The sequence below is a fragment of the Battus philenor genome, unplaced genomic scaffold, assembly GCF_028537555.1.
Source record: "Battus philenor isolate CCGP_79_NKW_IND1 unplaced genomic scaffold, ilBatPhil1.0.hap1 SCAF_12, whole genome shotgun sequence".
NCBI lineage: Eukaryota > Metazoa > Arthropoda > Insecta > Lepidoptera > Papilionidae > Battus > Battus philenor.
In genome coordinates, this window is record NW_027181674.1 from 9,838,648 (window position 1) to 9,865,257 (window position 26,610).

Genomic DNA, 26,610 nt, shown 5'->3' on the forward strand with positions numbered 1-26,610 from the left:
TATTAAGTTGGTAACACTGTCGCTTGGTTACTTTGTGATGTCGTCGTCGAGTAACGAGTGTCGTCTTCTTTTGTAAAGTTTTATCAAGGTGATATTTGTTGATTTAAAATTATTTTCTTTGTTATATTATATTCTTATTTCATTCGCATTTTTGGTATAGGATAAATCTAAATTAATTAATAAACTTCTACCGACTATCTCTGAAGACGGCGGCCATATTAAATTTGAAGTTTGAATTAAACATTATCTTTGTAAATCTTTTCAATCATCTTTAGTGTTCTACAACAAATGTTGTTATTCAATTCTTATTTATGTTCATTGTCTTAGCAAAATAATAGTTTTCACATAGAATTTAGATACAAATTTGCGTTTGCTTTTGTGTATATAATACTACTATTCTGTATGTGTTAAGCTTGTTGACGCGTCTCCTGTATAATCTCTTTTCGTTTGCCATTTGAACAAAGCCCTATTTTTGTTTTTGCAGGAATCCCTCGGCTAAGTTGTGGACGTGATAAACTTCTCGAGTAGCATATGCATCTAAAAGTGAACTGTCGTAAAATTTGTTTAGAGTTGGACTTGGATAAATATTCGTGATAAGTTTTTAATTTTAGTGACCTCTAGTGGGAACTATTTTTTGGCAAAATGATGACCGAAAATAGAATTAGTTCAAGTAATCACGTCGGAAACAGTATGAATAACCAGAATAAGGGGTTCGTATATTTTTGTGCGCCATTTTCTTTACCATTTCGATTTTTCATTTTAACGCCTGAACTATTTGCAGAGATGTAGATAAAACTGTGGAAGACATAGGATGGAAATCAAAATTAAAAATACCCCCCAAAGACAGAAGAATAAAGACCAGTGTGAGTTTTATATCTACCCTTATTTTTATTGTTCATTTCAAGATCTCAAATAATAACTTTAATATAACACATATATCTAGGATGTGACGGATACAAGAGGTAATGAATTTGAAGAGTTTTGCCTTAAGAGAGAGCTCCTAATGGGTATATTTGAAAAGGGATGGGAAAAGCCGTCACCTATTCAAGAGGCTGCAATCCCTATTGCACTAAGCGGTAAAGATGTACTTGCCAGAGCAAAGAATGGTACGGGCAAAACAGGAGCTTATTGTATTCCAGTATTAGAACAGGTAGATTTTTCCTATTAAATGTTTACATTTGTGTAGTGCAAATTTTTCTATAACATTATACTTTTATTTACAATCAACAATTACAGTTCGTTTTTAATCTAAGTATTGTATCTAATAATCTGTTAAATATTATTTTTGTTCTATATTTCTTTTCTTGTATGATGATATAGTTTGGATTCCCCTTCACTTGTTAATAAGTGATAAACCCGCTTCTGAGCCACAAAACACATTGTATAGAGGTTATTTTGTGATACAATATATTAATTAGAGATACCATTCACAGGTTGATCCAAAAAAAGATGCTATTCAAGCTTTAGTTGTTGTACCAACTAGAGAACTAGCACTTCAGACATCACAAATCTGCATTGAACTGGCGAAGCATACTGATATACGTGTGATGGTTACTACTGGTGGCACAAACCTCAGGGATGATATTATGCGTATATATCAAAATGGTTAGTTTATCTTTTAATTTTTTGCATATCTAATTTATCTAATATCAAAGAATTCCTGTAATGGCATAGATGCAGTGAAGGCATTTAAATTTATTTGAATATGAAAGACAGACAGGTCTCTTTCAATTAAATCAAAGTATTAAATTTATATGTGCCCCTTAATTATGAAAGCAGTCTTAGTTGAAATAAAAAAAAGGAGGTTATCAGTTATTTCACACCACATTATTTTAAACCAAATTTATTCTAGTTATTTTTTGAAATTGTCAAAAATGAATCATTAGATAGTGTTTGTAATTCCAACATTATATAGAATTAATTTAGTAATAATTATGAAAGTCGTCAGAGTTAAAAATTTAAAGAAGTTATAAAAACAACTTGAAAATGGAATGTGGCCTTCTTTGACGCGTTTCTGAACTACATAATAAAATAAATGACAGTCAAATTTTAATAATAAAAAAGATTTCATTCAGGTTTATCTAACCATATGATTCAGGTGGCGCTTTGAAATTAATATAATAAAAAATTATAATAAAAACTGGTGGCAAATACTTTACATATGTATTATTTTACTTTATATACATTATGTCAACAGATATCGGTTCAGGTAAGTTAATGATAACATGCTTGCCATAAAAAGAGGTGCACAGGAAGTAGCATCATGCATTTTAGTGCATTTGCTTGTCATAACTATTCAATAAAACATAATAGCTTAATGATGCTTGTTTAGGCCAATATCGGAACATTAAAGTAGCATTGCCATGGATGAAAATTGTTCAGTCATCTAACAATAATATTGAAATGCTAGACCATAAAATTTTTGTATTGGATCATTTCTTTCTACCCACCTAATGACTGATTTTGGGTCGATAGAAATGAAAATAAACCAAGTTACTTACACCACCTTGACTACTTGGTTTCGGTTGAAGTTAATGCTGTTAATCCATGTACTAAAATCAACTTTGAGCATTATTATGAATTGTTACAAAAGTGCAGAGAGAAAATACATTTTCGACAAAACCGATGTCGAAGCTAGTTTTATTTCAATAAAATCACTAGAATAATCTATAACAAGAGTAAAGAATACTGTCAGTGAATCTGTCACTTGGCTACAAGTTCAATGGATGAGATTCTTAAAAAATTAACCTTAGATAATGTTCTATAAAACTTATTAAACCTTCAGATTATTCTAAATTTCTCATTTTGGATCTTTCACCTAATAGAGGAAGACCAATAATATACTTAAATATTAAATTACTTCAATTATATACCACTATAATAGTATCGGAAGAAAAACAAAGATATTGTGAATTACCACTGTAGAGAACATACTTCACTTCAGTGTTCAATACCATTTTAAAAAATCTTAAATACTCGAAATAATGAGAAAAATGGATTACTGTTTAAAAATAATTAAGAAATGTTCACAAAACATTTCAATCAAATAAAAATATTTTTTAATTTACTCAAATTTGGTTCATTGAATATCTCGAAACAAGAAACATGCCTTAAACCATTATCATAATTTTGGGCACATACATATAACACATATATATGTATATACACATATATAAATAAAATATTATTTTATATATAATATAATAAATTCTTTTGTATACTTTTAAACATTAATCTTGTTGGGTATATCTTATTTTGAAGATAACCATGGAAAATAAATGTTAATTATATGATTAAGTAGGTATTTGTACTCTGTTTGTCATGATATATTCAATAATGGGATTGATATTTATTTAAATTCATTCAGATCAGTTACTACTACAATTAAATAAATCTAGAGTTGTTCTAATTTTGCCTGTTAGTATATTTAATAATAAAAAGTGTAATATTGCTCTGAAATTTCTGCCTAAAGAATAAATTGATGATTTTGTTTCAGTTCAAGTAATAATTGCTACGCCTGGTCGAATGATTGATCTCATGGATAAACAAGTAGCTAAGATGGACCAGTGCAGGATGTTGGTTCTTGATGAGGCAGATAAGTTACTTTCCCAAGACTTTAAAGGAATGTTAGACATGGTTATTTCTCGGTAGGTTTACTATTAGTAATTGGTAATAGCAAAACTATTTAGTGTATAATTTATATTTTAATGAAAGATTTATATTGTAAAAAAGGTTAAACGCACTTGATGATTGGTTGCTCAACATGCACAATCTGAAAGAACACCTGTGTGACCAATGAGACAATAAATGCCATGCATTGTCCTGCTGGTGTTACTCATCTCAAGTACTTACCAAATGCATAGCATTATTGCAGATGTACTCTATCAAGGAACTATTCACAAACACAATGATGGAGAAACCCTCAAATCTCCAGACAGCTTTGGTAAATCACTCTTTTCTGCTGCTTTTGCTCAACAATGCTCAACCTCACATGGCACATCAGACCGTCTTTGAAGCTGTAAGAGCAAGGGTAGGAAGTTCTGTGTCATCAAATATACACTTTTTTCAAAGTTTGGACAATTTCTAGTCAAGAAATAAGTTCTTTTCTTGACAGGCAGTAAAAATGTTTTGGAAAAGTTTGTTAGCTTCTTGATTCCTTCAAGAAGAGCATTAAGAATTTACTGCTGAGGTGCCAGATATATATTGACAGCATGGATATGCATAGTTTGATTATCATGCTACTGAAACCACTGTATACCAGCTTTAGTATGTATGCACGCCCGGAGACGGGTGAATACCGGCCGCTTCGTTGGCAGGCCGCTGTAAACGCTCGCGACGGCGATGCTTATGTGTTTTTTCTTAAGCTATCACCTCACTGACTTTCAAATACTATTTTGCTATAAAATATGATTCTATAGTTAATAGCTATTTCAGAAATAAAAATCTAATATTGGCAATTGGTTAGTCCTAAGTTTGATGAATTTGTAAATCCTAACAAGGCTTAATAATAATTGAATATATATTAACCCATTTGAGACTGACTGATACATCATGTATGAGGTGGTATTTAACTACATTTATTAGTCAGTCTAGTTAAAGCCGCCATAAACACAAAACAATGAAAATAAATGTTATCTTAGAAATGTAAAAATTATATTTTGTTTGGTTTTAATTTAACCCAAAATGAGTGATTCAAAGCATAAGAATATACAAAATCTGAAATGCTAAAAATTTATTAGGTATACACCTAACTGATTTTAAAATATGGATTTTATGTTACATGACTCTTTTTGGACCATCATTTGGTCATCATTCAAAAGTAGTCATGTAACATAAAAATCTAATAAAATAAAATAATTTAATTTAATTATTTTATTTTACTTTGTGCACTTAGTGTTCAATGATTCCATCCGTCATAAAAATAATCTACCTACACAGTGTGTAATCTTATTTGTACAGAGTTTAAAAAGAAATTGATTTCAATAGCAAAATAGTTTTTCTTATCAAATGTTCAAGTCAAAGTAAAAATGTTTTATTCTGGGGGTGATCGCCAAAAATGTGTGAAATGTGAAAACATTACAGAAAGAACATTGCAGCCTTTTCAACTTAATTAAATAATTACAAGAATATTGTTGATGTAGATAGCCTGGTATATTTCCTTTTTTATATCTGCAAATAACCCACTTTGTTTTCTGGCAAATGAAATTTTTTATGAATATCTTGTACTTTAAATTTGTTTAATGTCCAACTAATGAGAATTTGATTATATATATATACTTTAAGCAATATTTTTTAAATTGTGTATCATTACAATTTTTTTATCAATCATACTATATGACATATAACTATAAACTTTAATGACAGATTTTGATTTTTTATATATTTGACTAAAAATTATGTATTTATTTTAGATTACCAAAAGAACGCCAGATCTTGCTGTTTTCCGCAACCTTTCCTTTGAGTGTAAAACAATTTATGGAAAAGCACCTAAGAGAACCATATGAAATTAACCTCATGGAAGAGCTTACACTAAAAGGAGTCACACAGTACTATGCATTTGTGCAGGAAAGACAAAAAGTACATTGCTTAAACACACTATTTTCAAAGGTGAGCTTTTTGTCTAAGCTGTTTTCAATTTACTATGAAAATGAACTTTCTCTAGCGAAAAATTTCGTTTTGCATTATGATACATAATATTCGTTTTGCCGCTACCACAGATAACCATATATTGGTATAATGGATGGACGAAAGATGTCATCAGTGTACAGTACAGCTATTTGTTAAAATAATTTTTGCAAACAGTTTGCTTAATGTTGTAATTCAACATTTAAACTTTCTAGTAACCATTTTTATTAAAAAAATTATAGTCAAATTGAAGGTTAAGACATTCCTTCATAATTTATTTAAAAATATATAGTTAAATGTTTTCCTCAAGAGGAAACTTTTTCATTGTTTTTAATTTTACTCCCTGTTTATAATATCAATCTTGGATTGATATAGTTTTGTGTCTTTACAGTTACAAATTAATCAATCCATAATATTCTGCAACTCTACTCAACGTGTGGAGTTGCTAGCGAAAAAAATAACCGAGCTGGGTTATTGCTGCTATTACATACACGCGCGCATGGCACAGGCGCATCGCAACCGAGTGTTTCACGATTTCCGCGCGGGGCTCTGCCGCAACTTAGTGTGCTCCGATCTTTTCACCCGGGGCATCGACGTGCAAGCGGTGAACGTCGTCATCAACTTCGACTTTCCGCGTATGGCCGAGACGTATTTACATCGCATTGGACGTTCAGGGCGTTTTGGCCACTTGGGTATCGCGATCAATCTGATAACATATGAAGATCGTTTTTCGCTGCACCGTATTGAACAAGAGCTGGGCACGGAAATCAAACCCATACCGAAGGTGATCGACCCCGCGCTGTACGTGTCGCGCCCCGACGAGGACGACTCGGCCGAGAAGTAACGCCGTGCCGTCGCGCGTTAACATTCGCTCACAAATATCTGGACTTGCTGACTGGTGAACGGAATTAGTATAAAAAAAACTAAAACAAAAAACTTATTTGTAAAAAGTGTAATGAATTTATTGTAACAAAATGTGCGTGTATATAGTTTATCGTGAAATAAGACTTGTACCCCTAGTGGGTTAATTTTTTTAAAGTGTATATATAAACAAACATCGGGACTATGGAAGGGAGTTCGCGCCCTTTGTCCATATTGGATACTGTACGCGGTTTCCGGCATTGTTAAAACGTAAAATATTTATCTGAATCCTTGCTGCATGTTAGAGTCTATCTAGATTTGTCCGTGATCTTAACATAAATTGTGATAGACTTACTGAATGTGTTGGTTGACCTGCCCATATTATTAAAACATGAGCTAGCACAGGATTTATTTTGCTCTATAACCATTATATAACAACCACATTTTCTGTAATATGGGTAGGCAATAATAAGACTAGCTCAAACAAATTTTTATAAATTAAACATGAAATTTAATTCTGTGCTAAAAATGTTGTCTCTGGCCGCTTGAGACAATGTTTATTTACCTCAAGCCGATTTTAAACTAAGAACTGGTTAAGGTAATCATTTAAACCAAAACTGTAATTTAAAGTATTGCTTGAGAGACTTAAATGACATTTTGTTTGTGGTTCAAGATTTAATACTTTGTGTTTGATGTTATCTTAGCCAGCTGTAATGTTTCCGATTCATGTTATCATTTTGATAAGCGGTAAAGTCACAGTGAAGGCACACATTGATTGTGCCATTTTAAACAAAGCTTTGGTGGGCATTATTTTTGGATACAAAAGTCTACTACTTAAAAATTTATGATTATTTTGTTCAAAAGAATATTTTTGTTAAAAAAAAATCGATCACAGATGCAAAACAACATTGATTTCGCCCGCTCTTAGCTTTGATTTTGTTTTGAATATTCCTGTGACTACTAACAAGACAGGGGAATAAACTGACTCTGTTGCGGCTTGCAGATGCAGTGCATTGCTCTGTCTCGGGGGAAATAATTTAAAGAGAGTATTTGTGTTCCTGTGTTGACAAACAAAATATTCTTTACTCTCTGGGGAAAAACTATTGGGATTTCACGTGAAGAGTTATTGCAACTTGGTCTTATCAGTATTAATTTTCTATTTTGTAGAAATTCAACCTAAAATAAGGTTATTTTTGATGCAAAAATTGTAAGAACATTATACAAGTGTATATGTAAACATATTTCTTGGATGGACTGACAGAGTGTATTTACCCTCTTAATTTATGAATCTGTTCACTTTCAATATTTTTTTCCTTTTACACATATATCAATATCAAGCAGTATTAACTATATAAAGTGCTTGCTTATATGTTATAAATTTAATACATATAAAAAATTTACATCATCTACTGCCTGCAGTTTGTTTAAAATAGGTCATCATTATTGTTCTTTTCTTCAACAACCAGCCGAAAAACAATGAAGTTAATATTTTTTTAATTATGTAATTTATTCAGTCAAGTTACAATTCCAAAAAAGGTAAAATTTTGTAACCCCTAGCATATCATAGTTAAATCTTTTAAAATGTAACAAAGATCTCTTAAATCACGCTCTAATATATAAAATCAAATATTTTTTAAAAAGTTCCAGGCAAATATTGAGCATATCACAATGGTCTCTTAGAACACATAACTTCACAAATTTCAATGTTTTTTTAAATTACATAATTTTGGTGTGATGGACAAAATAAAAAGTATAGACCATACATTGTTTACTACACATGCTAATATAATAAATCCTAGAGGTATTCTGAAAAAGTTTGTTCTCTGAAAAGTTATGAGTTATAAAGACCTAATCGAATCTGTAAGGTGCTGAATAAGTTTAAGAAAACACAAATTCTCTTTTGGAATGGAACAATCTATCTCGTTTTCAGTTTTAAAAAGTATATATTATTGTTAAAATGGGCCAAAAATAAACTCTTCACACAAAATTGCTACTTGTTTTAACGAAAAATATAAATCATGCCAATTGAAATTTGCAATCCTACATTGCTTAGTGAGGTGTCTCTCATGGACAGTGGGCTTGTAGTAAAAGTGACCAATACTGTTTCAGGCGTGACATACCGTGGAGAAAAGACTCAGTGGTCTCAGTCAGGTGATTTCACAAATTTATTTTCATTCGTTGAACCCCTGTCCATTTAGGTTCCTATACACGATGCTGGTTGCCGTAAACCCAATGTCTAAAGTTTTTAGTCGGAGAATTCAGAAAACAAACTTAATAGAGATCGAGTCCGGGATGACACGGCGGAAGATAAAGAACGTTAATTAACCGGCAACCATTAATTTAATTAAAGATAGTCTTTCGAACGGAGTTCCACTCAACAGTAGCCAGTTGTATTCGCATTAAAACATTTTTTGATGAATTTAAAAGGAAAATAAAAAGTCAAGTTTGCTACATTATGAAGATGAAAGCTATCAACACGATTTTAGGCTAACGCTCGGCACACAGCTATATATATATTGTCGGCGAAATCATGTGCGGTTCGCTAAATTTGTGATCCCGGTGTTATGACGAACATCATGTAAAGGTGTGTTATATAGTTTGTGTAAATATATAGAAGAACGATGGACGGCGGCGACGGAACGCTATAATATTTGACGCGACATCTGTAAAAGCTTGCCGGCTCGTGTACGTGTTGAATGTTCGTAGTCATTGGTCAAGCGCCTGCCGCCGAGTCAGCACATGATCGTGGCGTTCCAGCCGAAAAGTATATTTTAGTGAGCTTGCGACGGTGGCTGACATCATGGGAGCCTCGCAGGTGCATTGTCTGGTCCCGCATCTTTGGCTGCAGCGGCATAAACGACGACTGGGAACGGCGAGCTATATACGGCACTGACGGACGGCAGATCGCCGTGCTTTCTATATTGTCCGGTCCTGTAGTCGACCCTCCGGCTGGTGTCGAAGTTCCTGCAGCCGCCCCAAGGACGGGACGTCTTGCGACGAAACTCCACCCACCATGTGCCTTCTTATCGGCGAAAAACTCCACTCGTCGTCTACTGACCACGGCGGTGACGAGTGGTCTGCTCCACTCCCCGAGAAACTGGAATCTTTGATAGACACTGGGTCGGACTTGCGTGTTTCTATGTAAATATGTTAGTAATAGCGCTTATAAACTTTAAGCCGCAAACGGTTCCGTAACTCGAATGTACGGTTTCGTGAATTTAAATCAAAATTTAGGATTATGCCGCGCATTTTATTGTTAATTTGATAATAGGCAGAGATTTTTTTCTTATCATTTATTAGTCGACTCACGAAACTATACTTTAAACAGTTATACCAACTTAAATACTCAAGCTTAGCTTGCCGTTTCGCATTTATAACTGTATAAAATTAAAATGGTGGTAGGGACAACTGGATACAATATCGTGCTTCTTGAGTTCCCAGGGGTAACGAGGTCACGAGGCGCGTCCGTTCGAGCATTGCATTTCATCTGCACGATGCTCGTTCCACCATCTAACCTGGTACCTAAAACAGATGTGCTCTGTGGCGATTATAGAGGTATTAACGCAAGAACCATACCCGAACGATATCCTGTGCGCCTTGTGTAGATTTTTCACATAATCTACATGGCGGTACAGTCTAGCAAAATAGATTTAGTCCATGCTTACCATCTCATATCTGTCCACCCTCCAGAAGACCAAAGACTGCGCTAACAAGCGCCTTCGGGTTATTTGGATTTCCTTTCATGGGATTTAGCCTTAGGAACGCAGCATTGACATTTCAGAGATTTATGGACAAGATACTACGTGATCTGGATTTTGCCTTTCCATAGACGACATCTTAATAGCGTCCTGTGCCCACACCGAACTTAAATTTCATCTACGGCAAATTCTCGAGCGCCTAGATCACGGCGTTGCTCTAGAAATAATTAATGTTTATAGGAGGTAAATACCTAACGTTGCGAAACTCCAGGTGCCGCTGCACCAACTCCTCGCTTGTACTGACGCCAAGGCCAAAGCGATGGACAGCTAGAACGAAAATCTAAAAAGGCTATCAACCAGTGTAAAGAGGCCCTAGAAAATGCTACTATGCGCTCACATTCAGATCCAACTGCGAACCTTATATTCGTCACTGAAGCATCTTCATTTCCCCTTTCCAATTAGTTATTTATTTCATATTCAATGGTGCTTCTCTTCTCATCAGCTATGTAAGGCCAAGTATCCATAATATTTTATTTAGGTTATAACAGCAGGTAGAACTAATTTTAGAGATTTGCCTTTTCTCGTCAGAGTCTCACAATAATGACAACAGCATCTACTTGGTAACACTTGCCGGCGAGTGAGCATTGCACTTTAGCCGTTGAGGCAGTTTTAAGAGTAATGATTGCTACGTAACCGTTTATCGACAATTTTGTTCACACTGGTATTCGACGGATAAGTGATGGACCGAATGTAAATTTAATTCGCTGCTGGGTTCAAAAATTCTGCGCAACTGCTTCTGCTATAAGCGCCCCATGGCCAGGGTCCAGTCCATTTTCTAGGACTCCCGAAAACATTGAACTGGTTGAAAGAGCTGTTTAAAAAGCGAAAAGCTATAGCAGCAGCAGCTACACTGGGACTTCCGAGAGCAATTACGAATGAAACTTCAAAACAGAATCCGAAGGTTCATCTTTTTGAAAATTCAAACAATTCAAGAATTGAAAAAGTGACTATGTAGTCATTTACTTTTAATTCTTGAACAATATTTTTGTATGCAATGTCTTCTGTTATAAAGTGTTGACTTTATACTTAATAGCATGGTTTTTGAATGAACTAACTTTTCTATACATCTTGGGTACAAATACCTTATCAGGTTCATATATTTGTTTTTAGTCGTCTAACTTCATTTCTATTTCGTTATGGGCATGATCTGGGTTGTGATATAACAGCAAATGTTTCGACACATTTGATTTTACGATATACAGCACATCGCTGTATGACTCCTTCATTTTTGTGCCTAATATACAACAATAATAACCGTTCAATAGTAATTCTACTGGTCGCCTTTTTATATTTTTTTACCCATGTTACAGAATTCAAATAATGTTAGTACCATAAATTTTTTTTGACCAGAGTCAAATTGTCGGCCTAATATCTATAACGAACAGCGTTCATATCAAAACGATGGGGTCTACAAATTATTATTGTTTTGTTTTACTGGAAAGACTACTGGGATCAAAATTCCCAGTAATCTTACTAGTAAATCTATTGAGAAGGAAACTCCTATTATTACTATTGGTAATACTATACGAAGACGACGTAAAAAATAGATCGAAACAAAATTTTACTAACTTGTTCTCTGTTTAAAATGTAACCTTTTTTGATATCATCAAAACAACGCAGAGACAAATATACATAGTATAGCTAAAGATATTTCAATGCAAGTTTATACATTCTAGTTGTGAAAAGACTCACGGACTTATTTTGTTTGTTTCCTTCTTGAAAAAATATTTTGGCCGTTATGGAAAGAATTATTTTATGAACGTTCGTAAGACTTATTTTCGGCTTATTTTGATCCGTATAACAAATTTGAAATGAGAATAACTTGCTGTCTTGAGAGGTGAAATTGTAGAAAAGGTTCTATACATTATTTTGATGCAGAAATATTTTAAAATACAGATAGGCAAGCGCTGGGCTATGACCCTATCTGAGCCTAAGTTGCGATGCAGTCCATGAAGATGAAAGGTAAATTTTTACAAACTGTTGACTTGTAACAGTTTAGCGCACTTAAATATAACTTTAAATCTTCTGATCTTTTGAATTGTGAGTTCAAACATTCAAGTGTTAAACATATTCTCATAGCACGGCTGATGAATACTGTTTTGGCTTTCTTTCTGTGATCCGAAAGAGTAGAAAGCGCTTTTGGGAAGACGATCATTCGAAGGATATGTTCACATAGTCCGATTTGCCGTTGCACATACATTGTGCTGGTCCTGCAACTTAACTAGGACGGACCTAAAGCATCACAGATGGTGATGTCTGCTTTGCAGTGGAACCAAGTCACTGCACCATATAAAAGGACAGGAATGACTAGTACCTTTTAGATACTAAATTTCGCTTCAAATTGCGGGAATTCCAGACACAAAGGATGAATCGTTTAAGCTTTAAAGCGACGTTAGCACTGGGCTATGGTCCCTCTGAAGATATAGCATCAGTCTAAAAATTACGACTAATATTTATTTGTTTTAGGACTGTGATGTCAGCATCGTAACCATCGTCCTTTGAGTCTCGGAAGAAGTAAAGAGACAACATCAGTGCATTGTGTCAATATAAGTTTTGAGATATACCAGAATCTCGGACACGGCACACACAGACAAAATTGACTGATCTCTCTCTATATGACCTTAATTGTTTTTATCAAGATATGATAAGATATTTGGTTTTTTTGTTTAATTTTAGTTACGCTCCTATGCTTTTAATTCACACTTAAATAGATCACAAGATCAATACGATGATTACAAACAACCTGTCAGGATTACAACAGCAAAGAAAATTAAATGAATGAAATAAATAAACTATTTAAAATATAACATATTTAATCAAGTACATCCTCAGTCATATAGATATTACAATACTTAAGACTCTACGCAAATTCGGCTGCATCAAAAAAAATGTAAAAATAATTGAGTACTTATACAATTTAACAGTTTAACATGAAAAAACTTTTTAATAAAATACTGTTGAATACGAATTCATTTCATCGTCATTCCAATATATGATTGTTAGAACATCAATTACACGTTTACATGAAAACACGGTTGTCGTATATATATATATATATATATATATATACATATATATATTAAACTACGTTAAAACAATTACATGAAGGTGAAATTATTATTTGTTTATAATTGATGTATCAAATATCTTTGTGTGAAAAAAATTACATTTGGATACAAGACAATCCGTAAAGTGGCACAATCAATGTCTACATATAATATTAGGAAGCACCCAATAGACTAATGAAAAAAAGAAGCTGCAAGCGACTTGTGTATAATCAACATTGTCTAATCAAATCACAATTCACGGAACGTAACGCGTCTTCTGTATAAATAAATAAACCTGGCATAAATCACTTAACACTATATTTATTTATTACATTACTTATTTGAATAATAATAGCGAGTTTTTTGTTTTACAGCACAAAAATGAACTACAAGTTATTGTCATAATTAGAAAAAATATTTTACATGTACATACATTGTTTTATTCCTTTCTTTTCACATGTCATTATCAGTTCAATAAAACATTATCAAATTTCATCAGTTCCTTTGATTAGTTAGAGTTTCAATTCGCAAACATCAAAATGGTAACTAGTTTTCTCAGTAAGATTTATTTTTTAATTAGTTACTTTATATATGTAGAGTAACATCAATATGTAATTAATTTTGCTCTAACTAATATCACACACGTAAAAATATAAAATTATTCAGCGCAATTTTAGTCAAATTGTAAACAAAAAATAGCTAGAATAAAAATATTGAATCCCTGTAGGATCGCGCGAGAGTTTAAGCTGTTTGTTATACTGTACATACACATTGTTTACATAAAGATTTAGCTGAACACGGATTTTAAATTAAAATTTATAAATTAAGTATTTCATTTCCTTAAAACTAATTGTGAAAATTAATTAAAGAAACGTAACAATAATTTTTGTCACCATGAAAATTAATCAAATATTAATTCTTTGTGAAGTGGGAGATAATCTTTTAAAATATAAAAATATAATAAGCAGGTGGGTAATGGAATAGTTTACGTTTCGCATCAGGTCCCTAAAATTAGTGTAGTAAGCAGTCTGTAATGGAAAAACATTTGCTTAGTTTTTAAAAAGTCCTGCTTTGTTTCAGAACAACTCGAACAAGCTGTTTTGCATTTTACATTGGACAACGGCTACGTCAGAGTAGGCTTTCTACCCAAAACACCGGCCAGATATTGGGACTCCCGAAGTAAGCTGTCCCAATCTTGGCAACTGTTGCATAGAACACGTAATAATTAGAATATTTTTATATATAACCGATTTAAATAACGAGCCGGTAGACGTGGAGTGGGTAGACCTCTCGCTAGTTAGACCGTGGCGATCTTTGGGGGAATGCCTTGCGTATATCGGCTAAAAGAATATCTAAATTATTTTCAATGTAAAAACTAATTATACATTTTTGACAATAAAAGATATATAAATAGCTGCACTACTATATTATATTTAATACTGTTATATCGGGGACCTAAATAAATAACAATTAAAATTAAACTAATTTTAAAATCGTTAATCTTTCTGGCTCTAAAATAACGATTGACAACGATAAGTACATATGTTACCTTTTCTGTACAAATATATCGCAAATTGCTCCATGTATGAACTCCTGAGTATCAAGTACATTCATATAGATTGTACGCTCAGCGCAAATACAGACATAGCTTTATCAACAGCCGACGTGATTTCTAATTTGTAAAACTAAAATACTTTATGAAGTTCTTAAAATTCTTTGAGATATCTCTTACGCAAAATTATTATATGTTCTGGCTGTTAAAAGGGTGTCGCTTTTGGAACATAATCGAACATTTTAAATTTTCACATACTTTTTGTCGTAAATAATGTTGCTGTACTGAAATTTTTAAACCGAATAAAAAATTGCCAAATTTTTAACACTGGATAAAAAAGGCGCATAATAATCTAGTACACCTGTAGAGATATAATTAAAAAAATAGAAAAAAAACATAAATGATATGTAGCTATGTTATCACTAAGTACAAGATATATTATTTAAGTACATTTTTAATTTGTTCATAAGAGCTATCTAGTTACCACGACTACATAACAACTAAATTATGTGTTACAGATAAACAGGAAGGAATCTTTATAAATTAATTGATAATTAATTCATTTCTTCCGCGTATATGGAAAAACCACTCACATAAATATTATATTTAGTTCTTTATTGCCTATAACGTTAAAAATTGGACGCATTTTGTTAATGATTTGTTGTTCCAGTGTCCTTCATTATTCACTGATATATTAATCATTAAGTAATTTCTTACACAAAAGTTTAATGTCACTGGAAGTGAGAAAAACTCGATAATGAATGGAAAAATGTAACTGGTTTTCACATTAATTATGGCCACGCTGGTACATTGGCTTTGTGTTACTTTTATAGTTAAACTATCTATACTCATATTGACCATTTCTATTTTATTTAAAAACAAGCAATTAAAGTAAAGAATATTAATTAATTTAGGACTAGTCAATAAAATATTTTTCTTGAGCTCGTGGCCACGCAGCATTTTAATTTTTATTTACCATTTATGCTTAAGGAATTTAAAAATGTATATGTAATGAAAGAAATGTCAATGCTTATACAGGGATGATTGGTTATGGGTGTAAAAGCGCTAGAGTTAAACGCATACACCATATCCAAATGGTTTGATCATTAAAACAATGAAAATAGCAACATTTCCAATTATTTTATTTTACTTTCGGTTCCTGCGGACTTTGAAAAATAAATTAATGCTAAGTACGAATTCGAAAAAATAATAACTTTATAAAGTGGTGAATAGGTTCATTTTTCAGCAAAAATGTTTAAAACTTTTACAACCATAACCAATTATAAGACTTTGCAGTGAATGTCACGTATACGATATGTATATCGTGATATTAATTTTAATATAGGTAACAGGGTTTTCGTGTTGCATACATTTGGCCACGTGTGCGGTTGGAGTTATTCGATGGCGAGATTGGCCATGAGCAGCTCCGGCGGCGGCTGCAGGCCCGGCTCGAGCGTGATGGCCACGCCGCGATTCAGAGACACAGCCGGGTAGAACGCACCCCGTAGACCTGTGAATGCTATTTCTCCCTGTAATATATAAAGTATCGATTAGTATGGAATACAGTGACCGGCACGAGCCGGTAGACGGCGAGTGGGTATGTGGATCGACAACGCTGTTGGTCGCGATAGGTCGCTGATTGCGTGTAGCGCAAGACCGGTCACTGTAGCTATCTTCGAGTAAGGCTTCGGCTAATATGGTAGGGCTGATGAGGTTTTATAACAATCTTTTCGTTCAAAATAAAGGATTAAAGTAGTTGTAAAAGTGACCACAAAAGAAATCGTCAGTTTGTTGCTGGTTCTTCTAAAAATCGCGCGTTTCAGGGCGCGTTTGGAATCCCCTGTAGCTTTAAGATTGAGGATGTCAGGTGATATGGGCGTTTAATCTGATTCTAGTTTTTGTTGACCTATGATGTTTGTGTACGTCGCTTACAGTAAATGACTCTATGTGAATAATAATATAAATACAAGAATATTTATATTTGATCTTGAAACATATTATTGTTGGGATATTGGTGGGATGATCTAAAAATACGATGTCTAATGTCTAAAAATACCCATAGCAAACTCATGATGTCTCATTCTCGGGACCAAAGTTGCCATGTTTCCCTTTGTTTTCTTTGGCACATGGCTACTGTCTCCCACATTGGCACCTAAAATCTAGCCGAATTTAATGTGTATGGATTACATAGGAAATTTAGAAGGAAAATAATTAAGCGATAAGGTTACAAATGGATTTCTATAGCTATTAGATTAAGTGTATTTGAAAATTCACAAAAAAAATCTTCTATTGCTTATCCTTGCATGGAATGGCGCACTTAGTACTTGCTGGACTATATGATTCGAAAATCAAACTGCACAGGCAAGAGTTTTGCTCTACTCCTATAAATAAAACAGCCTTAGGCAAACAATTCATAATACTTTTAGTTGAAATAATTGGATATTTGTTTAAAGTTTAAGCAAAAAAATTAGTTCTGTGCTAATATATTGCTTCTGATACCTATTTAATTCCAGCGAAATTTATTTTCGGAAACATTAGGAATTAATGCTAAAACAAAAAATTGTGTCAAAAGTTGTTTTATAGTCATTGGCGAACCGCTTTACTCCTAAATTGTGTAAATAAACTATGTTATTTAGCTGTAAGATAATGTGGTGGGTGTAGAACCTGAGCGCGGTCGTCGACGGCGAAGCGCAGCGTGCCGCGCGTGAGGTCGAGCAACACGCCCACCGTGCGGCCCGCGCTCACGCCGCCCGCCGCGCGCCCTCCGTGCGCACCGCCGTGCACGAACCACGACCGCGACCCGTCGATGTACATCGCCCAGCCCAGCGCGTCGCTGCCTGCGGACGCACACGCACACGCTTACTCAACACACACACAGAGACACACCCAACCAATATTAGACACACACATTTTGCATGCAAAAAAGAACATCACAAAACAGCAGGGATGAAACGATACCACTGAAGTATCGATATTCGATACAGTATCGGTGGTAATCGCTACTTGTATCGATGGACGCGGCGTGTGTAGGTCCCGCACTACCTAGACCGACGGCAAATTTACTATTTCAGAAAAGTATTGAGTAAGTACTTGTATTTACTTATATTGTTTCATCTATACTGCAAGTGCAACGGAGCGTGTGTTTGCGGCTGTTCGATACGCACCGAGCATCTTGTCTCTGGCGACGTCCGCGCGCGCGACTCCGAAGGCGGGGTCTGCGTCGCCGTCGTAGGTGTCAATGCGCAGGCGCCAGTAATGCAGGCCGCGCGCCAGCGGCTGATCGGCGAGCACGACGCGCGGCTGCCAGCCGGCGGCGCGCGCGCTCAGTCCGTCCGCGCTCAAGCTCAGCGCGTCCTCGGCGCCGGCGCACCGCGCGTCCCACGCAAACCATGCCACTGTGTGTGTGTGTTTCAACAAATTTAATATTGTTTAAATGTGCCATAATAGCTTCTTTTATATATAGCGTATAGACCGTTAGTTAATTGTATCTTTGTTATTTGCAGCGGGCGTCTGATTGATGGTATAACGATGATAAATATAAATACAAATCACCAAATATGCTCTGGCAGGACGGCGGAGGTACACAAACGTCAAGCCGTCTCTTCTTAAATACCTAAACGATTTGAGAATGGGAATCCAACTAAAATATTGTTAATAATACTTTGACTCCTCTCACTGCTCAAACTATTAAAAATGTCTAACATTTGACATCAATCAAAATCCAAAAAGGCGTGTTAGGAGGTTATCATACAAAGCGAAGATCTTCACCGAGAAATAGACCAAATCTATTGTGCAATTTTACAACTGACGTTCTCGGCAGCATACCACAAATATCCGTTCGCTCTTTAACGCTGAGCATCTTTACTATACACTACATACTCTATTATCATACAATTACATACATTTATTTTTTATTAGTGACATATTTTATGTATCTAAATTAATATAAGCACCACATACTTCGATCTAAAATAAAAATAAAATAGCTATCGGTTTATTTTGACGAAAAGAAAAAAGTTCTATGTATTGATTTGTCAATGATATTTACCCTGCAACACAGCACATCTCGTCGTATTGTATTTAGTATAGTATCGCTATCCATAAACGAGATAAAATTACCCAGCTTGTTTAAATAACATCGCTTACCAGGAGACGTCTGCAACCCAATGACTTCGCTGTACGGACCCTCTCCTGCGCCGTTAAAGGCCTTCACTCTCGCGCTGTAGAGCGACGCGTAGTGTAAGCCGTCCACCGTGCACACAGTCTCTCGTCCGCAGTACACCTCCTATAAGCGAAACAATTTGAACGTCACGACAACGGTCAACTGCACCTCGTTAGTATGTTTGTATATACAGTATAGGCTTGTACAGACTCTTTTTTAGCCGTGTATACTAACGGTTAATTTGCTGTATGTAGGCGTGGTAAAGTCACGGTGCCGCCCCCAAATACGACATGCTTCAGATTTACACATACATAGTATGCAAATATAGCACATTTGTAGCTTCGCGCAATAAATAATCTCATCTAAAGCCGTTGCCTCGTCCTAGGAAATTGCCGTTAGTTAGCCGGAAATTAGGAATGTGCCGTGCTAGCGGAAAATGTTAAACTGCCATAATAACATCCACTACTCTAACCACTATCAACGTTGTTATCAGCAGTTACATGTGAGTCGGAGCATTTCTTGAAAAACATTCGCAAATACTATTCATATGTACAAATAACATCGTCCGGTGCAAAAGAGTGCGCGAATATTACATGCCATCATTCATAAGTCCATCAAAGTTGTGCTGAATTAAGACGAAATTATCAAATATCCAACCGAATTAGCTTGATTGTATTCTTCTTCCAAACATAAATCCACCGCGACTTTGTAACGGAACCAGACAGTCTAGTCTATCGAGGCAACAATTTTGACTGGAAAATTCAAAGGTGAAGGCATACTGTTGTCGCTTATTCTTAATAGTCTGGACAGGTTTGCCATTCAAATTCAAACGTTTGCAGCTCGCGGTGCGACTCCCGTACTCGCAATGACTATCAACAAAGCGCATGGACAATCATTGCAAATGTGTGGATTAAATTTGGAGAATCTATGCTTCTCACATGGGCAGCTCTATGTGGCCTGCTCAAGCGTAGGAAAACATTCCAATTCATTCGTTTTCGCATCAGATGAAAAAACAATAAATACTGTGTATCCCATAGCACTTTAATTAATATGGAATTAAAACGAAACGCTGCAATGTTACAATTTTGTTTGAAATGACCAGAATCAATAAAATGATTTGAAATGTTTGTGTAATGTTTTTTTTATTCAAATCTATTTTAGTTGGTGGCGTAGCATCGCGCGCAAGCTACAGCTATAGGTAAATTTTTTTTTTCTGATTTTAATTTCGCCTAAATGAAGTAGTACGCTAAGCTCATCAGTGGGTCATAAAACATACAACGTGTTAAGGGTGTTAACAAGTATTGTTTATGTGATGTAGACGATATGGTAGGCAGGTGAAGGACTGACCCGGAAAGGTCCCCCGAGTCCGTCGTCCAGTTCGAGCACGTAGCCGCGCACGGCGGCTGGCGCTTTGGGCGCGCGCCAAGCCAGCGTGCACGAGCAGCCGCGAGCAGCGCATGCTTCCACCGCCATCTCGGGCGCTCCCGGCGCTGGACCCCAAAAGTACAAATTAGGCCGGTTTACTTTATTTCTGCCAAGTATTTCCTGCGCAAACTGTCTACAATAATGACTTGTGAACTAATTTTGACGCAATAACCGTTGGCTGTTCATACAACTCGGAATTACCACATTGTATTTGGGCGCTTCGTGTCGCAGGATTAGATCTGGAGCGAACATTTTTAAATTTTAAGAAAATAGCGATAACTTGAAAAATAGTCATATGATTTTGTATTACTAAGAAATATTTTCGTCAAATATCTGTGGAAATACAAAAGCAGGCTAGTACGTACAGACGCATTTAGAAGCGACCATCGTTCTACCGCCAATTTATGAAAAACAATTGATTCACCCTCTAATACTAGTCGACTAGTGCACTCATCTCTTCATTAACCGTAATAAACCGTTCTAATGTACGTATGTACCGTACAACATAAGTACGAGTATTAATAAAACGAAAACAAGCGTGCATCTTTATTACAGAATGAATCAGATGGAGGCTTATGATGTTCCCCCTAACAGTATTTTGTTGTTGTGTATATATATGCATATATATATATTCTGACTAGATGCAGATGTACCAATAAGAATAAAAACAATTTGTAAAACGATTTTTTTTTGTTTTAGTATTGATCACAACTTAATATTAATATAAATATTTATAAAATTTTATCATCATTATTAATTTTATATTTTATATTATTATTGGTGAACAGCATTTTAAAATCGTGAAAAAAAAAACAGTTATTAAGTAAGCCAACGCGAGTAAAAAGTCTTAAATAGCAGAAGTATAGTCGAACTTGGCATTTTAAAAAAACATGTTATGGGAAGCCGCTGCTGTCACTGAGGACCTCCAATTCCAAGACTTAAGAAACCAAGTATACACTTTGCTTAGTAAATGCTCTCCTATATAAACAAGATAAAAACGTTCAGTTCCTTACAACGAAGTGTTGTCACCTGCATCTGGTCGGAATTTTTTTTTAAGTAATTTTGTGTTTTTTGTTTTCATGAAAGTTAAAGGTAAAAAGTCGAAAAAATATATTTGTTTTAGAAAAATGCATAAGTATGTCTAACAATCCTTGTCAAATTTATAGTCTTAAAATGAATCTATGTCTGTATTCTTTACATTATCATATGTTTAAAAATAAATTTAAGCTAGGCTAAAACCTCTTGTGACAGTTTCTCTTACAGCATTTGCTAATTAATGACTTAGTCATTGACCATTAAAGTAGCCTGATCTGAAAAGATCTACTTGATATTAACTTAATAGTCTTATTTGTTAACATATTTTAATTAGATAAAAATATAAAATAATATATATAATTATACCAACCTGAAGACTTCATTTGTTTTTCCAAAGCTGCATTCCAATTGAATTTAAATAATGATAATATTAAAAAATCATCTTGATTAATGTGAAGGTACTTGTATTTTTAAATATAAGACATAACATATAAAAATTATATGTATACATTTAGACCATGTTCAGTAAGCTGTAGGTTATGCAGGAAGAAACTTATTATCAACTCAGCTGAAGTGTTTCAAAATCGGAAATAATTGTGTAGCTCATAAAACAATGTAGAAAGTGGTATGAGACCTTGTCAGATGTAATATTCAGGACTATTTTAGTAACATATATTTGAAATTGTTCCGGAATAAAAAAAAATTATTATTATGTTTTTAATTACTGATTACTGATAAAGACTGGAGTAATAAGAGAATTGTATAACATTAGTATATTATATATATAATCATATACATATATATATGAATTAATTATACTGAAGTACGATTGCTATTAAACTAACATAATATGCCACTCATGTCACTCTATCTGAGATAACGTATCCCTCATGTGTCACATGATCTCTTTCTCTCTTTTACAGTCCACACCATAAAGCATATAACTAAATATTAGGGATTATCTTACGTATGCACTCGACGAAATTCATAGTTCTCACAGTGCGAAGGACTGGCTCTATGTCTAGGGTGAGTGCAGGGGGTGATGGGGGTGGATCTAGAGATGAACAAAGTCCCGCAGCAGTCTCCTGTGCACGGGCTGAAAGTATATTGCCCACCTAAAAAGAGGAAAAGCAGGAGTAAGTATTAAGAAAGAACTCAAAAGTGAAACTCCATCTTCATGAACATCATATAAATCAATCCTGGAACTAACACATGATTTACATTAAAATTTATTTTTAGTCTATATTATAATGTTTTTTAAAATTTATTGTCAATTCCAATAAATTTCACATTCATCAAGGTGCAGTATGTGGTGTAATTAGTCATTAAAGTAATATTTGCAGAATGTAGATAATGATAACTATAATACTCAATGGCCATTGTTATTTGATACACACAAATAAATTATAGAATGTCTCTATAATTAATATGCAGTTTCCTGTTACAATAAACATTTTTATAATAACCAATAATCAACAACACATTTTATGTAAATAGATATTTTGCCATATTGATTTAGCTTTTCTATTTCATATAATTATTTATGGATTACCTTCTTTGAGATAAGCAAAATTGCTATGTTAAGGATGTCTATGTAATTAAAAATTATGTAAAGTACACATAGTTAACATTTTGGTTCAATGTAGCACATACTAATAATATATGGAATCTGCATAATTGTATTGTTGAAAAACTTCAAATTGAAAATATTGTAGTTAACTGACTTGTAAAAAGGCTGCATGATCAGATTCCTTAAGAGCTTCTATGGAGAAATGTAACAAAGCGGTGGCTTCTCGCAACTTCTGTGCAGCATGGGACTTAAGTGAACGCATGTTGGCAATAGCCTGGGAGCGACTGTTACGTGCAGCACGGACAAGTTCATCCCGGCGGCGATCTATAGCACGCGTCACTTCTGTGCAAGCTTGGTCAATTTGTCTTTCTAATTCTTCACACGACTCCTGTAAATATAACACTTAATAAACTTAAATAAAATATTAAGAAAAATTGCAGTATTTATTTGATGTTATTCTTTAAGATGTTTTTTTTATTTCTAGTTGAGTTTTAATTTACTTACATCTAATAATAAAACTTTGCTTAATATGTCACACTTATGGAAATTCTGGTAAAATGCATTATTTTCTAATAAGGCATCTTATCCAAATTTTGCTTATTACAAAATTATCAGAAACACTGATTAATATACTGATACATTGAGGTACACTTAATATTACAATAATCATTCCAGAAACTAATATATATAACTATTTATGTAACAAAGTAGATACCATAATTTTTTTAAGTTTTGGTAAACTGAATTTAGATTTTTTTTAGATACTCAATATAAATAGAATTAATTTCATTACAAAAATCATCATATCATTTATATTTTCACACAATAATTCAATGTCATAAACTTTGTATATACCAAAATGGTCAATACCAATTGTAATGCCATAGTTAATTTACTTGTTTTAATGTAAACAACTTACATTAATTTTATCTCCAGATCCTTTTACAAGCTGTATATATTCAGTCATGGCCTTAGCCTGTTCAGAAAGCTGCTGCAGTGATTGTGATAATTCAGTCTGTAATTCAAGTTTAGTATTAAGCAATAGCAGTGACAGATATTTTAAAAATGGTAAGTAATGAATTATATTGATAAAATAATATGTATTCATAAACTAAACTTACCTTATGAGCTCTAGCAGCACTAGACAGTGGTTGGGTTTCGTGGGAGGAATGTCGCTCAGCAAGGCATCGCTGGCAGATAGGTACTATACATATATTGCAATAAAGAACTGGGGGTGAGCCGTGATCCGGGCAAGTTGTTCCTAAAGCACGCAATTCATGTTGTGCGAGTGGGCCGCGAGTAGGGTGCCAAGCGTCGCGGCAGCCAGCACAGTACCTCACGGAACACTGTTCGCATCTTACAACGGCTGCACGTCTTTCACCTTCACACATTTGACAAGCTTCTTCTGCTGGCGGCGCTCCAATTATACCTCCAAATCTCTCTACAATAGTACGCATGACTCGAAAAGGCGGTAGACCTGCAGCTCCGTTATCGTCTAAAAATACTTGTTTATTGCATTGCGGACACGAGAGACTAAAAGCTGCTGGTGAATAAACTGCCGTAGCTGTTGTTCCCGCAAAGCTATTCGGTCTCGATCCACAAACAACACCACTATCGGTTTCACTCGAAACAGACGCCTTATCTGCCTCCTGATAGTCTGTCGCTGTTCCTGAACCATTGTCTACTTCAGGTAAATGATTTTGTAGGCCAACTGCACACACACGGCACAACGCGTGACCACAAGGTAATAATACTGGTTCTTTATAGAATTCTTTACAAACAAAACATCTTAATTCTTCTTCCATTTTGAGTGCATCACGATCTTATAAGTTATTATTTTATATTCTCTACTTTGCTCTATATATAATATAAGGATTCTTAAATACTTAATACTGTTAATAAAACGTTTTATGCAGCAACATACTCCAAAGAACCAGCCTCATTTAATTTTGTTTAGTTTTGACTTATTAAATAAATAACAAAACTAATAAGCAATAATACAAATACACACATGCACTTGACAAATAGTTACTGAATTGTGAAATGAGAACGAAAAGAAATACTAATGTTGCCATAAATGTAACGTGTAGTTTATCAAGTTTTTGTCTAACAAGTAAACTTAAAGTATAAAACTAAACCTGTAACGTAAAGCAATAACTTATCAATTTTGAGTGACGAGAACGCAATGAGTTTGTGAAAAAATAATTCGGATTTAAGTACAAATATATATTTTTTTAATTATTTGTTTGCATTCATATTTTGGTAAAGTTAAGCAGTTGGTATTGAAAACACTACCTAGCTACTAGCTTTATAAGTAAATAATTAATTACAATGCAATGTTTTGAATTCGCTTATTTTATAACCAAGTAACAGAAACTTTACTTTAAAAGACATTTCATCATTAACTAGCCCGGAGTTCTGTCTGGGTTATATTATCTAGGGCTACTTTTTGTTATTAATTTCATAAACGATCTCGTCTAAAGCTCAAATTTACCAAAGGCTTAATGAACGCGGATAACAAAGATGGATGGAGAGGATTGTTAAATACTTTCACGTCCTTTAATACTCATCTCAATAGTGTTCTCTTTATAGTATTTTTTTCAACACAAATGAACGATTTGTCATCTCATTCTCAATTAATCGACACAAAATATTAAATGATGGCCAATTATTGAATCTTCAAGTATATGCAAAAGATCTTGGACTTATATTTGACGAAAAGTTAATTTTTCGACGTCAATACGAAAACATAACAAGTACTATTTTAAATGTTCGGTTTAAATTACATGAGTAACAGAATATTTTAAAAATTCACATACAATCTTATATCTTCAGAAGAGTTTTGGTAGAAGTGTAGCGGATTAGGGTGCAGTAATTTGGACTCTTTGTAACAAATTCCACTTAAATATTATATAAAGAGTCCAAAGTAAATGTGCTGCTAGCGTCATATGTTGCTAAGGTGATTCCCAGAACAAAGACTGAATACTTTTTATTAGCTTTCTTTCCAATAAGCGTTTTGAGATACCTGATCAAAAAGTATGGTAAGTAATTGTGAAAATCATATCAACGAAATACGACATCAAAAGAGGTTTGTTAGAGACTTACCTAAAAACTTTTAAGAGATAGAAACGGGTACAAATCTAATATGCAAGGTCGCGCTAAGGACCGCAATGGATTCAATTTAACTTTCTCACCGAGCTTTCTCAATATTGTATAAATCGTTAAAGATGTGTATTATGTGTCATTATTGTAATAAATATTGCACATACACACAAATATTGCACATTTGTTCAGGCCCTTTTTTCATCGATTTCTTGCTAGAAACATCTTAATTAGCCATAGTTTTACCGAGCGCTAACTCTGATAATAAGTGGTATCTTGACCTTTCTGCATAGTTTTATTAAGGTTCGTGGAGCTTGACTGTGTCATGATTATTTTTCCACGTTTTTATACATTTTTTACGAGTAAAAGATTCATTACACTACTTTTAGTGAGCTAGTGTAGCTCTCAAGTATGAATCGTTCTTTTAATATTTTTTTGGAAATGAGCAGTTTTGTAAAACCTTTTTTTTTTTT

At 34.1% G+C, this 26,610-nt stretch overlaps 2 protein-coding genes across 2 annotated transcripts; one reads left to right on the top strand and one right to left on the bottom strand.

Annotated features, from left to right (window-relative positions):
* me31B (ATP-dependent RNA helicase me31b) lies at nt 1-8,473 on the top strand. The gene is made up of 8 exons (XM_068776369.1): nt 1-88; nt 485-710; nt 782-863; nt 944-1,150; nt 1,434-1,605; nt 3,497-3,647; nt 5,412-5,607; nt 6,017-8,473. The coding sequence occupies exons 2-8, from the start codon at nt 643-645 to the stop codon at nt 6,467-6,469; spliced, it is 1,329 nt and encodes a 442-aa protein (XP_068632470.1). The 5' UTR covers nt 1-88; nt 485-642; the 3' UTR covers nt 6,470-8,473.
* A 7,491-nt stretch (nt 8,474-15,964) lies between these two features.
* On the bottom strand, nt 15,965-25,034 carry LOC137932809 (E3 ubiquitin-protein ligase TRIM9-like). The gene is made up of 9 exons (XM_068776484.1): nt 24,157-25,034; nt 23,955-24,050; nt 23,190-23,423; nt 22,433-22,580; nt 20,353-20,495; nt 18,990-19,128; nt 18,008-18,238; nt 17,508-17,680; nt 15,965-16,372 (listed from the first exon to the last, which is right to left on the bottom strand). Exons 1-9 carry the CDS (start codon nt 24,838-24,840, stop codon nt 16,238-16,240), a joined length of 1,983 nt encoding a protein of 660 aa, XP_068632585.1. The 5' UTR covers nt 24,841-25,034; the 3' UTR covers nt 15,965-16,237.
* Between the last annotated feature and the right edge of the window lie 1,576 nt (nt 25,035-26,610).